The 15,305-nt window shown below is 36.3% G+C and overlaps 1 protein-coding gene across 4 annotated transcripts in view; it reads right to left on the minus strand.

Moving 5' to 3' along the window:
• LOC145694652 (uncharacterized) overlaps positions 1-15,305 on the minus strand; it is a 73,608-nt gene that overhangs the window by 18,305 nt on the left and 39,998 nt on the right. For 2 of the 4 annotated variants that reach the window (XM_081771087.1, XM_081771088.1), the window contains one exon: positions 13,166-14,062. The exons of 1 other annotated variant lie outside the window; for it this stretch is intronic. In XM_081771087.1, coding sequence (XP_081627213.1) covers positions 13,252-14,062 — 811 coding nt within the window. In that variant the 3' untranslated portion in view covers positions 13,166-13,251. Of the gene's footprint in view, positions 1-1,790; positions 2,768-13,165; positions 14,063-15,305 lie in introns of those variants that run through there. One more of the 4 variants, XM_081771090.1, reaches the window with a different exon arrangement.

Genomic DNA, 15,305 nt, shown 5'->3' on the forward strand with positions numbered 1-15,305 from the left:
CAGCAAGTATACGTTTTCACTGATTTCACTGGTGATACGTATGTGAACTATGTGTACTAAGCAAGTATTCCCAAAGACTTTTGACTCTGCCTCATTGTTATCCTGAATATTTATCAACAATTTACATACCATATAATGATTCATACTGATTTATGGGGACAAGATGGCTAAGTAGTAGAGTGCTCATTTCTAGTACTAGGTCTTTGGTTCGATCCTAGGCTATGTTCGTGTGCTCTGTTTCCTCCCACATTCTCATTTGAGCAATTATTTCATGACCATTTCCTTTCATTACTCAGTCGTCTCCTTCAGCCACAAGGGGCCGCAGTATTCACTGATACATGGACGTCTCTGGCACGTTAAAATTGGGGAGACTAGAATTTTAGTAGACCCTAACTAAATTTACGTCAAAATTATGAGTAAATGTGAGTTTGCTTTAATTATAAGCCAACGGGATCCCCGTCTTTCTCAGTATGTGTTGTTCATTTGTTTCCGCTGGGTTCCAAAGTCGTAAAATGCATATAGATCTTACACTTGTTATGTTTTGCATTGTCTTATAATGAAAGAGACAATTGAACCTTTTAAGTTTCTGAAAGAGGAAAGTTTGAGAGACCAAATAGATCAACGATAAGAGAAAGACACTCATTTACATGAAAACAAAGAGAAAGCTATACCATCCTATGCTTTCTGTACTTTGAACATTTGAATCACACCAACCTAATATTTACCAACAGATATAACTTTATTAATTCTGGCTCTCTTTCCTTCTTCCATATGGATCAACACTGACACATTTCATCTCAACAAAATATTGAGGGGGACATATCATCTCAAGTTTCACATATTTTAGGTAAAGCCAGAAGAAAGAGTCATATGAAGAGTCTTCGTAAGCAATATCTATTCATATGTTTGTGCTGTAATCCAAATTAAAAACATGGCCCCAGGTACGGATATTTTGAAATAACGCCCCTGCTTCAGATCTTCTTTGCTTGGGTAATTATTTTAAAGTTTCTCGATTTCCATCTTTATTTTAATAAGCAGTACATTCATGATTGAATTGTACTCTATTTATACTATAATAATTTCTAAGACAATTTGCAGCCCAAGCCACTTTCCGTTCTGTGGTTAATTTGTGTATTTCTCATTGTTGGTGTGGCAGACTTTGCGACCTAAATATGTTTCAGGTTTAGAGAGAGAACGTCCCTTATTCTGAACACAATGCTGGGAAGGAATTAGAAATATTCTACAGTAAGGACACATTCCTATATCTATCTGATACCGACGAAAAACAAGCAGAATTTTCGCCAGAAGACTTAAACGCACTATCACTGAGCCCCCGCAATTCCCTAATTTTGCTGGAGGTCTTAAAGAGTGCCAAGGGCGATGTGAATTCCTGTGCTCAATTGTTTAATTGCATATTAAAGGAATAGGGTTGTTCCAGGAAATAGAAGATAATAGTAAAATAAATTTATAGAAAGAAATATCACAAAATATGAAGAAATAAATCTTCCACAGGGAGAATATTTTCATTGCTTCACGTTTTGATTGAATGATTAGAGAACAGAACAAATGGCGTGAATGCTAAGTAAGTAATGGGGTAAGAACTCACTAACATATCCTATATTTGGGTCGCACATAATAAACATTTTATATACACTAAGTGATCTCCCAATTTATGTAAAGAAAATGTTGAACAAATTGTCATTTATAACATATACAGTTAATGAATATCTGAATGTACAACACGAAGGAATTACTCTCTTGCTGCTAGCTTTTGCATCAATTTATTTCAAAACAAGTATGGACTGTTAATAACTCTTTAAAAATATGCAGACCACTAAAACCATCCATTTAAATAAATCGATTTTTATTAATGCACTAGTATAACAATTCTTTCAAATATGTTTTATTCTGAAAATGAAAACTTAAGATTACAGGTATTCCAATAACTGCAATAACAACAATACAATAATATCAAGGTGAACAGGAATTCTTCTGACATGACTTCATATGAGTTCGTAAATTCCACTTTTGAGCAAATCTTTTTCCACATATACCACACTCAAGTTTACGCACTCCTGCGTGCAGATTCAAATGTGTTTGCAGATTATTCTTGCGTGCAAATTTTCGACCACAGATATCACATACAAATGGCTGTTCTCCTGTGTGAGTTGACATATGAAGTTTAAGAGTAAGTGGACTTGAGAGTTTTGCACCACAAACTTCACACTGTGTTGATACTTTGTGGCTGTTCACGTGGGCTGCTAAGGCATGTTTTTTCACCAGCTTTCCACATACGTTGCAAGTACACCATGTGTTGTCATGGCTTTTCTTATGTATATACATGCTTTTATATTTACTGAACGTTTTATTACACAAAGAACAAGTATATATTTTATCTGTTTCGTGAATTCTCATGTGGCCACTCAGATAATGCTTCACAAATTTTCTTTTACACACATCACAATTCACAATATTCTCCTCTCTCTTATGAATTGCATTAATATGATGAGAAAGTGCATTTTTTGATAGAAACATTTTGTCACAAAGATCACACACGAAGTTGCTAGTACGTGAAGTTGAATGTATCACTACATGTTTTCGTAAAACATGAAGTTTATTGTGACTTCTAGGACAACGTTCACATTTAAATCGACCAATCTTATGTTCTTTCCACATATGTTCAAACCGAGCTTTCCTGCTCCCAAAGAAGTTCTTTCCACATAAAGAACAAAGTTTGACGTAAACTAATTCACTCTGGTCTATAATTCTGAAAAATAATTCGAAATATTTTAAGAAATCAGTGTGACTTCAATTACATTTTAACAAAAATGAAGTCAGAATAATTCTAACAGATAGTGCTAATTCTGACTTCAATGTAATACTATTCATGTTATATATTGGATGATTAAAAGCTGTGTAAAAGGGTATTAAAACGACTGTTTAATTGGCATGCTAAAAATGAATCTCAAGCACCAAGGTACAGAGAAGATAAAAATATAGTTTCAGTTGATTTGGGAGATAATAAAAACATCAGCTGCGAGGATATTTGATGTCGTAACGATACAGTCAATGACCAATACATGCTGTTCGTCTAACAAAAGGAAATTCAGATCAAATATAACTTCCAAAGAATAATACAATAAGAGAAAACAGAACTGATGAAGTTAAAGAAACACAAATAATAATAATAATAATATAATGTAACAGCTAAAAACTAAAAAGAAAACTCCAAAGACCATTAACTGTTTCAATCTCACAAATAAAAGCGACGATCTGGTAGCCAAAATCTAGGTTATCTTCTAAATCCTGCAAATATTATTGGATAGTTCTAACCATTCTCTAAGGACTGATATTGAGTATTCCCCCTGATTATACAAGGATGTGTGAAATACTCAGTGGTAAGATAGTCTTGGTTGGTTTTGCACAAGACATTTTTGCATTCAGCGTTCTTCCAGTAAGAGGATGGCGAATATTATCGTAGAATTTACTCATTGATAGATTCGAGGAAACCTTACTTTCACTATGGCAAGCCACAAGGGTTTTTTCATCATCGAAAATTGAGAAGCAAACAAACAAATAAATAAATTAAATAAAATAAATAAATGAAATAAAAATTAAAGAGAAAGAAAACAACAAGAGGATCTGTAAAACGGATATATGTTCTACATTGAGAATTAGCTTCTCTACGTCATCCCAACTACGACCTGAAATTCTTCCAGTCACCAATCACGTTTAAACAAGTCTTTAAATCACTGTCGTGTTCTTAAAAACTCAACGATTCTCCAGTTCGTTACTTTATTGTAACCTGAACTACTTTACATAAAATAAATAACTCACAGCTTCCCATCAGATATTACAGGATCATAAGCCGACATCTTGATATCTGCTTTAAAGTTATGGAGGAATGTAAAGTTAGGTTAGCCATTAAGTTCATGAGTGAAAATGTCTCTTTCAAAGCGATTAAAAGGTGGGAACCTATAGAATTAACTAAAAACGCCAATGTCAAACAACGCGTGTACACTTGCCTTTCTACGGTATTCCAGAATCGCACGTTTAAGTCCCCTTCAGCAACTGAATTACTTCACTTTTAAACTATGTTAATAACCTATACATTAATGTATATGCCACTTTGTCACGTTGAAGCTGCATTTTCCCCAACAATCTTAATATCTGGGAACACAAGTGATGCAGGGTTTGTTTGGAAACTAATGCAATTAAGTGCGTCAAGAAAAAAAGAAAAAGTTATGATATCGTTACAAACGTTTGATATTCTTCGAAATACTCCCTTTAGACATCCACAAACTCTTGTTAGCAACTTTTCCATGCACGGTATGCATTCTGAAAGACTTCAATGTAGACTTCGTATAAAGCCTCTGTCATAGGGACTTTAATCGCTTCAATGTTTTCGAAACTGTTCTTTTTAAGGCGGTCTTGAACCTCGAAAACAAACTAGTCTGCCGGAACCAAACCAGTGTTGTAAGAGACTGGGGCAACGTTGCCAAGCTGAGCTTGGGCAGGAACTCCTGAATACCTAGAGTGGTGTGGCTGGGAGAGTTTTCGTGGGACAACATCCAGGTAGCATCGATCTCCTTTCGAGTACGGACAATTCCTTTTCTTAAGCTGCCGAGAACTTCCACACAGTAGTCTGAGTTGACTGTCTGCTCTTGGGGTATGAATTCTTTGCGGGTCACACCCTTGGAATAGAAGAACACAGCGATCACAATGTACACTTTTGATTTGCTCATTCTTGCTTGGTACGAGGGGACTCCGAGGTATACTATTCAGAACTTTGGTGCTTCGTCTCCGGGTTGTACTCGAATATCCATCTTTCGTCGTTGGTAATGATGTCCAAAAAATCAGGTTTGTATTGCACACGTACCGAAAGTTTCCTCAGAATTGTCACTCAGGTTGTTCTTGTGATCGTCGGTCAACAATTTTGGGATCAACTCAGCACACACTTCCCGCATGAGCAAATTGTCGCGAACAATGATTAGCGGCAAAGTAAGTATCTCTGCTATCGTTAGTATTTAAAACATTCACTCGACGATCGTTATTTAACAGATCATAATCTTTGTTGGTTAACGACCGCCCAGAGCGGTCATCTTCCACTCACCCCACCGTTTTAAACAACTTCAACAACTTGGAAACTTGAGAATAGAAGAAAGAGCCCCCGTAGGCCTCCTAATCATTTAGTGAGTGTCGGTGAGAATTTTCTCAAGTTTAGCACAAAACTTGATCGCGTAACGGTGTTCCATAGTTCTCTACATTGCATGTTGTGAAACAAACTAACAGAAGGTTCACGGAAACAGTGATCCCGGCGTTTCCAGAGCTCGACGTCAGTGGTGCCATTTCGAGGGATAAATCCTACAGCGTACCGATTTTTGACGCGATGAGGGACTGTACGAAAATTTTAGTGAGACGTCTGGAATGTAAGAATTTTCTGGCTATCTTACGCTTAACGTATATGCAGAGAGTGATTCATTTACATTAAGCATAATTTGAACGTGCCACTTACATAGGAAATGCCGTATTCCACCACCAGTTGTGTTCGATCTGCAGGCTACCTCTACTGACTATTGCCCGGTATCAGAGCTTCCATTGCAGGAATCTGCGTTGCAGATGGACCATGGGTATTGGATCCCACTCTTCTTTACAAGCTTTCGACAGGGTGGAGACGATGCGGACTCGACGATGGGGCAGATGCTACTTGAGGAGTTCCAAGGCAACAGACCATCTGAACTCTATAGGGATCTTAGAGAAGCAAATCGCTGAAATTACAGTTTGCTGTTACATACGACAATAGAATTCCACCGTGTGGTTGGATGCCTTGTCTTGGTGCATTTCAACCTGGTTCACGTATTATCCGTACAATGCTGGGAGTTCATTCTGTTATATTTCAGGCAAGACATGAGTCTGGTAGTACGCAACATTGATTCTGACGTTTTGCTCCACCTTTCGGAAATGTATTTGTCCCTGTTCGTGAAACGGCCACAATCATGAACCCTTTGGGAAATTATCTGTGCACTGGCGGAAGAATGTGCTTCGGTCCTTGGCGTTAACAGATCTATATGTAATGGCATGAAATTTTCCACAGTCGGTAAGGGAGAGGCAAGCCTAATCAAGGGTAACAACAAACTACTACCGGTCACCCGCGAGATGACGTTCATATAGCCTCCGGCAGGTATTTGCACAGTCTGTAAAATAAAGCCTCGCCTCAAGGGTAACAACAAACTTCTACCGATCACCCGCGAGATGACGTTCATAGAGCCTCCTCAGAACATTTTTAGCTCAGCTACCTGACATGTTTTGAGGGCGTGCACACTGCTCTTGCGAAACCGTGAGGCATAAATCCCCGTGAATGACGCGTTTGATTGTCGCCTGCGACGTGCGGCATTCAGTGGTCATCGCAGGTTGTGTGTGGGATTTTAAGAGGCCACCATACGCCGTAAAAACAAGCAGTAGCGGCGGGATCATCTTTGCGGGAGGCCGGATTCTAGCTGATCGCGTCGGTGTGCTGGGTTCGGACACATTGCCGCATTTTCCGTATAATGCGATTCCCATTGATACGATTCGCAGGAAAATTACGAACTTGACACATTTCAACGATGGGCGACGCCGTGAACTTAAGCGTTGAAAAGGTCCACAATGAACCCGTACCAGTATCTGTCCACTGTCGGCAGCATTAGACTACGCTGCCACACACTCTACTGTGTGACTAACGAGATACTGTTGCCTAGTGACAATCTCAGTGCGATGGGTTGCACATGCGCGCTACAACTGCACATTGAATTCGGTTCAATATAAATGAATCAATCTTTGTATATTACTTCAAGGAGTCTAGGAATCGAAAATTTATTTATTTTGGCTTTCGGTCTCCAGCAAGTATACGTTTTCACTGATTTCACTGGTCATACGTATGCGAGCTATGTGTACTAAGAAAGTATTCCCAAAGACTTTTGACTCTGCCTCACTGTTATCCTGAATATTTATCAACAATTTACATACCATATAATGATTCATACTGATTTATGGGGACAAGATGGCTAAGTAGTAGAGTGCTCATTTCTAGTACTAGGTCTTTGGTTCGATCCTAGGCTATGTTCGTGTGCTCTGTTTCCTCCCACATTCTCATTTGAGCAATTATTTCATGACCATTTCCTTTCATTACTCAGTCGTCTCCTTCAGCCACAAGGGGCCGCAGTATTCACTGATACATGGACGTCTCTGGCACGTTAAAATTGGGGAGACTAGAATTTTAGTAGACCCTAACTAAATTTACGTCAAAATTATGAGTAAATGTGAGTTTGCTTTAATTATAAACCAACGGGATCCCCGTCTTCCTCAGTATGTGCTGTTCATTTGTTTCCGCTAGGTTCCAAACAGGGTGGAAAAAAATCATGATTTTTTTAAAAAAAAAACTGATTTTTTTATTTAAATCGATTTTTCAATTTAAATCAAATCTTTCTTCTCGCGTAATACAAATCACGAACTGAAGGTAAAACATTAGGAATTAATATTAAATGTTAATTATGTCATTTAAGTGAAAGTATTGGGCTTGAATTTTTAATTGATTGCCAATCGTTAACTTATTTCAATCCCTAACAGAGATGCAGGGGTCGGAAAAAATCGTCTTTTTTTGGAGGACGGAAACTCAGTGTTTTCTGCTTCGCTTTTCTGCTTGGGAAATTTTGGGCTTTTTTCCAAATTCTGCTTTACATTGATAAGGCAGGTTTTGTTTCGGTTCTCTACAATACAAAAACTCATTTAAGTAGTAGTGGATGCAGATACAGTGAAACCTGTCTATGTTGGCCACCATCGGTTCCATCGAAAAGTGGCCAACTTACAGAAAATAAGTGTGATTTGTGTATTTTTCGAATAGGATTTCTAGTATTTCTTGATTGTAAAATTTTAATAAGCAGTGGCACGACAGCTACTTATAAATAATGTATATAGAGTAGAGCGCCGATTTCTCTGTAATTTTTTTGGGGGGGGGGGCATTCAGATGCAGAAGGTATATATATATGAAGATTTTAAGACAAATTGCACTCAAATTATACCAAATATTGTATACTCATAAATAAAATAGGGGCCACATGAGCTTTGGGGGACCCGGGCACCCTCGGTCCCCCCAGGATCTGCGCTCTTGATAGTATGTTTAATATATATGCATACCTTTCTCTTCCTGAAAACTAGTCTGGTACATTGGATTATTCGGATTGAAAACACAATAACACAAACAACCATGAAATAGAAGCGTATGTACGCAGTATATTGAAATTGATATTAAAGCACACTGAGTTATTCAGATTGAAAACAAGAAAAGCTAAGTTATAAATTGAGAAATTCATATGCAATTTATATGACTTCTTTTCAGTTGTTACTGAATGGTGGTTCATTCTAGACATATTTGCTTTATTCTTTTTGGCAGATATGCACATTCTAATATTGTAGTTAACCACCTCTTGTTAATGAGGTAGAAGTGTTTCCCTCGGAGCAAAAGATGTTTTGAGAAAATCTTGAGGGAATTCATATCCGAAAACCTCCGCTACCTTTTGACATGCAGTCAGGTGCCAATAAATGACAATTGAGCTTTAACCTTGAGAATTTTCCGGAATTACTAAAGCTTCCCACTGATGAAAGGAGCCGATATAGCTAATGGTTTTACCAAAACAGACAGGGTAAACAAATATGTACTACCATTTCCTGAATTCCCGTACGTGCTTTTTCTTATTCACATCTTACTTCACCACCCTTTTATGAGGGTAGTGTTCTGGCCATTGACCTCCAAGAACAAATCGTGCGACTCTATGCTTCTTTTGTGTCCAGTCACAAATACAGAACATCTGCCTCTCATATGGGAATTCGAAAGAGTTAAGAAAAATAACAAAACTGTATTTTTCGTGGCCAAGATACGCAGGTAAATTTATCATTATCATCATAGGGTAAACATTGCTTCAGTGTGGCCAACTTCCAAGATAGACAGGTGGCCAACTTATAGAGTAGTAAGTAACGAATGTCTTATGGGAAAATGCAGGTTCAAGACGAACTAGGCCAAGATAAGCAGGTGGCCAACATAGAGAGGTGGCCAAGTTGACAGGTTTCACTGTAATAATACAGAAACCTCGAAAATAAACATGAATTTCGAAAACATTTTTCAAACAATTTTAATTCTTAAGACATTTTTATTATGAATCCCAAAGTATTAATCCATGTATATAATAAGTTGCAGTTAAGTTTTAACTTGCATATGCATTATAAGCAATATTTTTTATTGTGAATTAAAAATACAAAAACAAGGAAAAACTGTTATATGACATACAGAATTTATTGTACTATATATTTGAGTTCAAACAAATAACACATCGGGAAGATAATAATATATTTACCGAACAAACGAACAAAAATTTAAGTTTCGACGCCGTAGCTTTCTCAAAAATAACATGTTGTTCTCTTTGTTCTTTATGTATATCAAGTGGCTCAAGTAGTACAACGTTGGCTTCGCATTCGGGAGGTCATGGGTTCGATTCCTGCTGCCGACCATCCTGACGGGTTTTTTAGTGTTTCCCTCAGTCCTACCAGACAAATGCCGGGATGGTACCTACTAAAACAGGCCCTGGCCGATACCTTCCCAAATCCTTTCCATGTTGTTAGATATCCAGTATAAAATAGTCTCTTAGCTGCATCTGGTGATTGTTAAATAAATAAATAAATAAATAAATATCATTCCCTCGTCAATCTGTTATAGCCTATAAGTTTATTATGTCTGACTTCCGAGACTTTCATAAACATTCGTACTAGAATAACAATGAAAAATAATCATTGTTTTATTACAACACAACGTATTAATTTAAAAGACTGAAAAATGCAATCTTTGTATGGGACGCTCAAAAACCACCTAATTTGTTAATGCATCTCTTGCTTCATTTATTACATACGTAATAATCTGTTACCACCTATTAGGTGCTTCAGACCTGCAAAATCGATAAAGTCTCAAATTCTGTATTGCACTGACTGTTCCTTAAAGTTGTTTAGTCAGGAAAGTACTGAATTTTCTGTTCATGGATCATATGTGTAATACTGTTTATCTGAACGTTTGTGTTCCAAGGCTCTGGAATATATAACCACCATCACGGTTTACCCAGTCCTGAAGGTTTCTGAATTTTTAACAAGAATTCAACATGTCATTACGGTACTCTCCCTTTAAAAAAAAAAAAAAAAAAAAAAAAAAAAAGAAAAAGAAAGAAAGAAAAACTACGAAATACACTTAAGTCAAGCACAACAAACAGTGAGTGAGTGGTTAGCTTTTCCGCTTCTATTGGGAAATCCAGGATTCAATCCCGCATTCGACCATTCTGACAAAAGTTCTTAATCCCATCTGTGAATGTAGAGATAGTGCGTGTACTGTGTGAGTCCTGGCTGATTTCATTTTTTTATGTTTTAAATCGCTGTTATTACCAATTACCAGCAATGACGGATTTGCGAAAAGGTGGGGGTGTCTTTCGGACTAAAGCCTGTTCTCCGAAATTACGGAATTTCTAAAACAAACGGAATTTTAGTTATGTCTTTACTCATAAGCTTAAAGATCCACTCAAATGAAAATCAGGAATTTTTAGTAAAAACTAACCATTAATAAGAAAAAAACCCTCCTAAAACACCTTTCTAAATCCGTACTGATTATTTGTATAAAACGGTATTCCAGGTTGCATCCGGAAGATTATTGCTACATCATTACACAGCTACAGTATAACATAAATGTGGAAGTATGCTCTGACGGATATATTGAAAAACATAAGTTTAACTACGTGCTAGAAACTAAAGTACTAAGCTCTAAGAAATGAAACACGAATAACTAAAAATGAAATGATCTAAAGAAGAAAAACATGCCGATAACTCAGAAGTTAAAATAAAGTTATATAGCCTCTAAAATTGCTCTCAAATACTACGTGCTTAATGTTTAATTCATAAAACGTATTCTCCATCCATCATTATGGTGAATTCTAAAGGGAAATATGACATTTAGGTCATGAAATCTTGTTTAACTATAGAGCTATTTAGATAGAAAAATCATGAAAATGAAAGAAAAAAAAATCAAAAAAGACGACTCTTTTGCATCTCTAATCCCAAACAAGATTTCTTAAGCACTAAGGAAAAAGTACGACGACGTTTATCAACATGATACTTTTTTTCACAAAAGTTACTCATATTTGGTAGGGACATACCTAATAATAATAATAAAAATAAAAAAAATTGGAACTAGCTTGCGGCACGAAATACATATAAAATACGCAAATTTCGCGTAAAGTTATAAATCTACAAAAGATCTAAGTTTCGGAGAGGGAATCGCACCCCTTTGTAAATACACCCTATTATCTGGGAACAAACCAACAGGCGCGCGCACAAAAGAATTACTCTCTTACTGCTAGCTTTTCAATTTCAAAGTAAGTATGGATTGTTAATAACTCTCTAAAAATCTGCAGACTACTCTGTGACTGTCAGCATGGCCACAAGGTCACACTTTTGGACAGACAGTGTATTTCTTTCTAACTTTTATTCATACTGCAAAATCAATATTTTATTCACGGAAAAGAAAAGTTATTTTTCTTGCTTGGTTCTGAATGCTTCCAAGCTGGTGAGAAACTCAGTTCTTTCTTTACCTGCAGGTGTTCCTCAGTTTTTATCGCCTCTGACGACAAAACAAAGGACTTGTTTCTCAACTCAATTCTTATCGCCTTGACAGAGTGCTTTGAAACAACAAACTCTTTTTTCTTTCCCTAAGTGAAGTTACCAACCCATGGTTTTCGCTACTGTGACTGTTTTGTATATATTTTTCATAACTACAATTATTACGGTTGGAAATCTTTTTAGACAGGAAGTTGTTACAGTGTGTGAATGAATGCTCGTTGAATGTTGCGTTCCCACACATTAACGTTTCATCATTCTTCCTACCGTGGGAACAGTGCTCATAGCCTGCATGAGTCGCAGACGAAATGACAAAGCCACACAATTGCCAATGTGCATTCTTTTTCACCGAACTGTAGTATATATAGACCCATAGGAATCTTGGAAGGAATCTTCAAGTTTAGCCTGCAACACTTGTTTAGTTGCCGTTTTCGAGTTTTTGTTCCCATAGAACTGAAACATGTGTTGCCAGAGCTCTTAAATCTACCACTATTGTATTTGTATTATGTAGGAATATACAAACTTCGATACTTCTCTTGTTAAATTTTATAATATACTGCCAATCCGAGGCATGGTGATCGGGATGTTCCCGAGTGTTAGTAAAAGCGAGGAGTTGGCGTTTACCACCGAGGGAAGAAGGAACGAAAAGTTCTTTGCGGAGAAATTTACTTGCGTATTAGTACAGGATAATTACGAAGAGTAATTAAGCTTATGATAAAATCATAATTGTCGTACAAACCGGATAAGTGAACAAAGTGATGTTCCAATAATTATCTTTTGAAGTACAGCATTTTCCGAGTTACGAAGTTTCATCAGGAATTAGTGTTCCCTCCATTCCCACACTCATTACCCCTACTAGGCAGAGAAAGTCTCATGTCAGTGCGAATAATAATACCGTGCAAATGATCACAATAACAAAAGGGGCTATGTTTCTAGTGTCTTCATCTATCATATACATGTTTACGTCTATTTTGCGATATTAAGTGTTTTATCTTCCTCGATTTCATTCAGTCAGTTAGTGTGTATAATTTCTTCTGTTTAAGCATTCGTGCTATGTGAAGTAAAAATTTTGTGTTATTAATATCTTTCATTTTACTTCGTACACACGTATGTGTCTATTCAATAAATAAGAATTCGTCTAAGGTGATATTATCTTCTTTATTTATGTGTGTGCGAATCCTTATGAATGGTCGGCTTGCCAGTCATGTACATATATATATATATATATATATATATATATATATATATATATATATATACATGTATGTGCAAAAGTAACCTAAGTCTCGAAATCACTGAAGCTACTCATGTCAAATCACTCATTTTATACTACCATCAATTTGCGCCTGGACAGGACATGAGCACTGACCCGAATTGTTGTCAGCTGTTTCTTTAGGGAATACTCCGGAAGCCAGTACCCGAGGGAGACGATAGGTAGCAACTCCATTCAAATAAATCGACTTTTATTAATGCACTAGTATAACAATTCTTTCAAGTATGTTTTATTCTTAAAATCACAACTTAAAATTACAGGTATTCCAATAACTCTGCAATAATAACAATATAATGATATCAAGGTGAACAGGAATTCTTCTGACATGACTTCATATGAGTTCGTAAATTCCATTTTTGAGCAAATCTATTTCCACATATGGCACACTCAAGTTTACGCACTCCTGCGTGCAGATCCAAATGCGTTTTTAAATTGTACTTGCGTGCAAATTTCCGACCACATATGTCACATGCAAATGGCTGTTCTCCTGTGTGGATTGACATATGAAGCTTAAGTAGTTCTGGACTTGAAAGTGTTGAACCACATATTTCACACTGTGTTGATACTTTGTGGTTTCTCATATGGCCTGTTAATTGATGTTTCTTTATCATCTTTCCACATATGTTGCAAGAACAGCGTGTACTGTTGTGGCCTTTTTTATGTTTTTTCATGTTTTTATAGTTACTGAACGTTCTATTACATAAAGGGCAAGAATACTTTTGTTCTGTGCTATGCGTTTCCATATGAGACTTCAAATTTCCCTTCATAAATCTTTTGTCACATATGTTACAGCTCACAATATTCTTCTCTTTGTTATGAATATCCCGAATATGACCGCGTAGTCCACATCTTGTTAAAAACATTTTGTCACAAAGTTCACATGTAAAGTCTTTTGTACGTGAAGTTGAATGAACCACTACATGTCTTCGTACAACATAAAGATTACGGTGACTTCTAGGACAACGTTCACATTTAAATCGACCAATCTTGTGTTCCTTCCACATATGTTCCCACCGAGCTTTCTTCTTTCCGAAGACCTTCTTTCCACATACAGTACAAATCATAAAGCAATTGTTTTTGTCATAAAGCATCTCATTTCGGTCTATAATTCTGAAAAATAATTCAAAATAAATAATAATAATAAAAAGATCAGTGAAACTTCAACTATATTTTAACAACACTGAAATCCGAATAAATGAATGTTACAGTTTATTCAAATTACATAGTGATTCATTTCAAGCTGCTTTCTTTTCTCTAACTGAATGATTCCTCGGTTTCCAATGTTTTATGATTAACTTTCAGAAATATAATTTGAAATTTTAATAATCATCATAATAAGAATAATAATAAGAAAACAGAAGATCTGCCATCAGTGGTAGTTTATGCTACAATTTGCACTGATATTATCGTTACTTTAAAAAGAGGAAAAAAATTGAGTGATATGCTGTAATGTTCTACATGCTTCTTTGCAATCTTTTTCATATCGTAATTTTAATTTTACAACATCTATCACGTTTCTCAAAATATGATTTCTTCTCGAACTGTGTAGTAAGTAGTTCCTTTTTCTTTTTCATCGTTTCCCCGTTGGGTTACTATCTCACCAAGCTTCAAAATTTAACTTGATTAATTAATTATGGTCTAATGGGGACATCATCAGTGAGGGTGTTTGTCCCCGTCACGATATTTATATTCTGTTATATTATTAGCTCATAACGAAAAAGTGTCCAAAGATGAGAAATTCAGCAATCGAGAGATCTCATTGAGCGCTCAATGAAATGATGTGGGAGACTGTAGATTAGGGCGGGGCAAAAAAATTAATTGATGCAAATTTAATGAAGATCGCTGCTCTTGCATGTGCTAAGCCCGCTATCAGTATGATTTCTCAAAAAATCACACTTCTACTGGTCGCAACTGGAATTTGATTCAGTAATTTTATTATTTTGTAATTTTCCAATTTCTCGCTAGATGGCACCACAAATGTCAGTGTATTTTTGTAAAACAAAAGGTTTTGCGTGTAGCTGCAGAATTTCCTTACCACATATTTTAATTATAGTTTATACATATTTTCATTTTTCTCTTGTTTTGCTTAAAATAAATATTTGTTCGATGCAATTAACGCAGTTTTATCCTAAAACTTGCAAGTAGTTAAATGCTACCTGTTCTACAGAAAAATGCTACCTGAAGAGGGGAAAGAAACACCTTCTACGAGAGATATTTTAAAATATGTGGCGAATGATCTTGTCAGTATCTGAAACAGAGTATTCCAGTCATTGGATATTCCAGCGTTTTGGGCAAACTTTCAAAGCTCATACGACTTGCCCAACAGCTCCAAAAATATCCACCAGCAAAGCGC

This window comes from Thermobia domestica, chromosome 9 (assembly GCF_964235325.1).
Source record: "Thermobia domestica chromosome 9, izTheDome1.hap1.1, whole genome shotgun sequence".
In the NCBI taxonomy this organism is placed as follows: Eukaryota; Metazoa; Arthropoda; class Insecta; order Zygentoma; family Lepismatidae; genus Thermobia; species Thermobia domestica.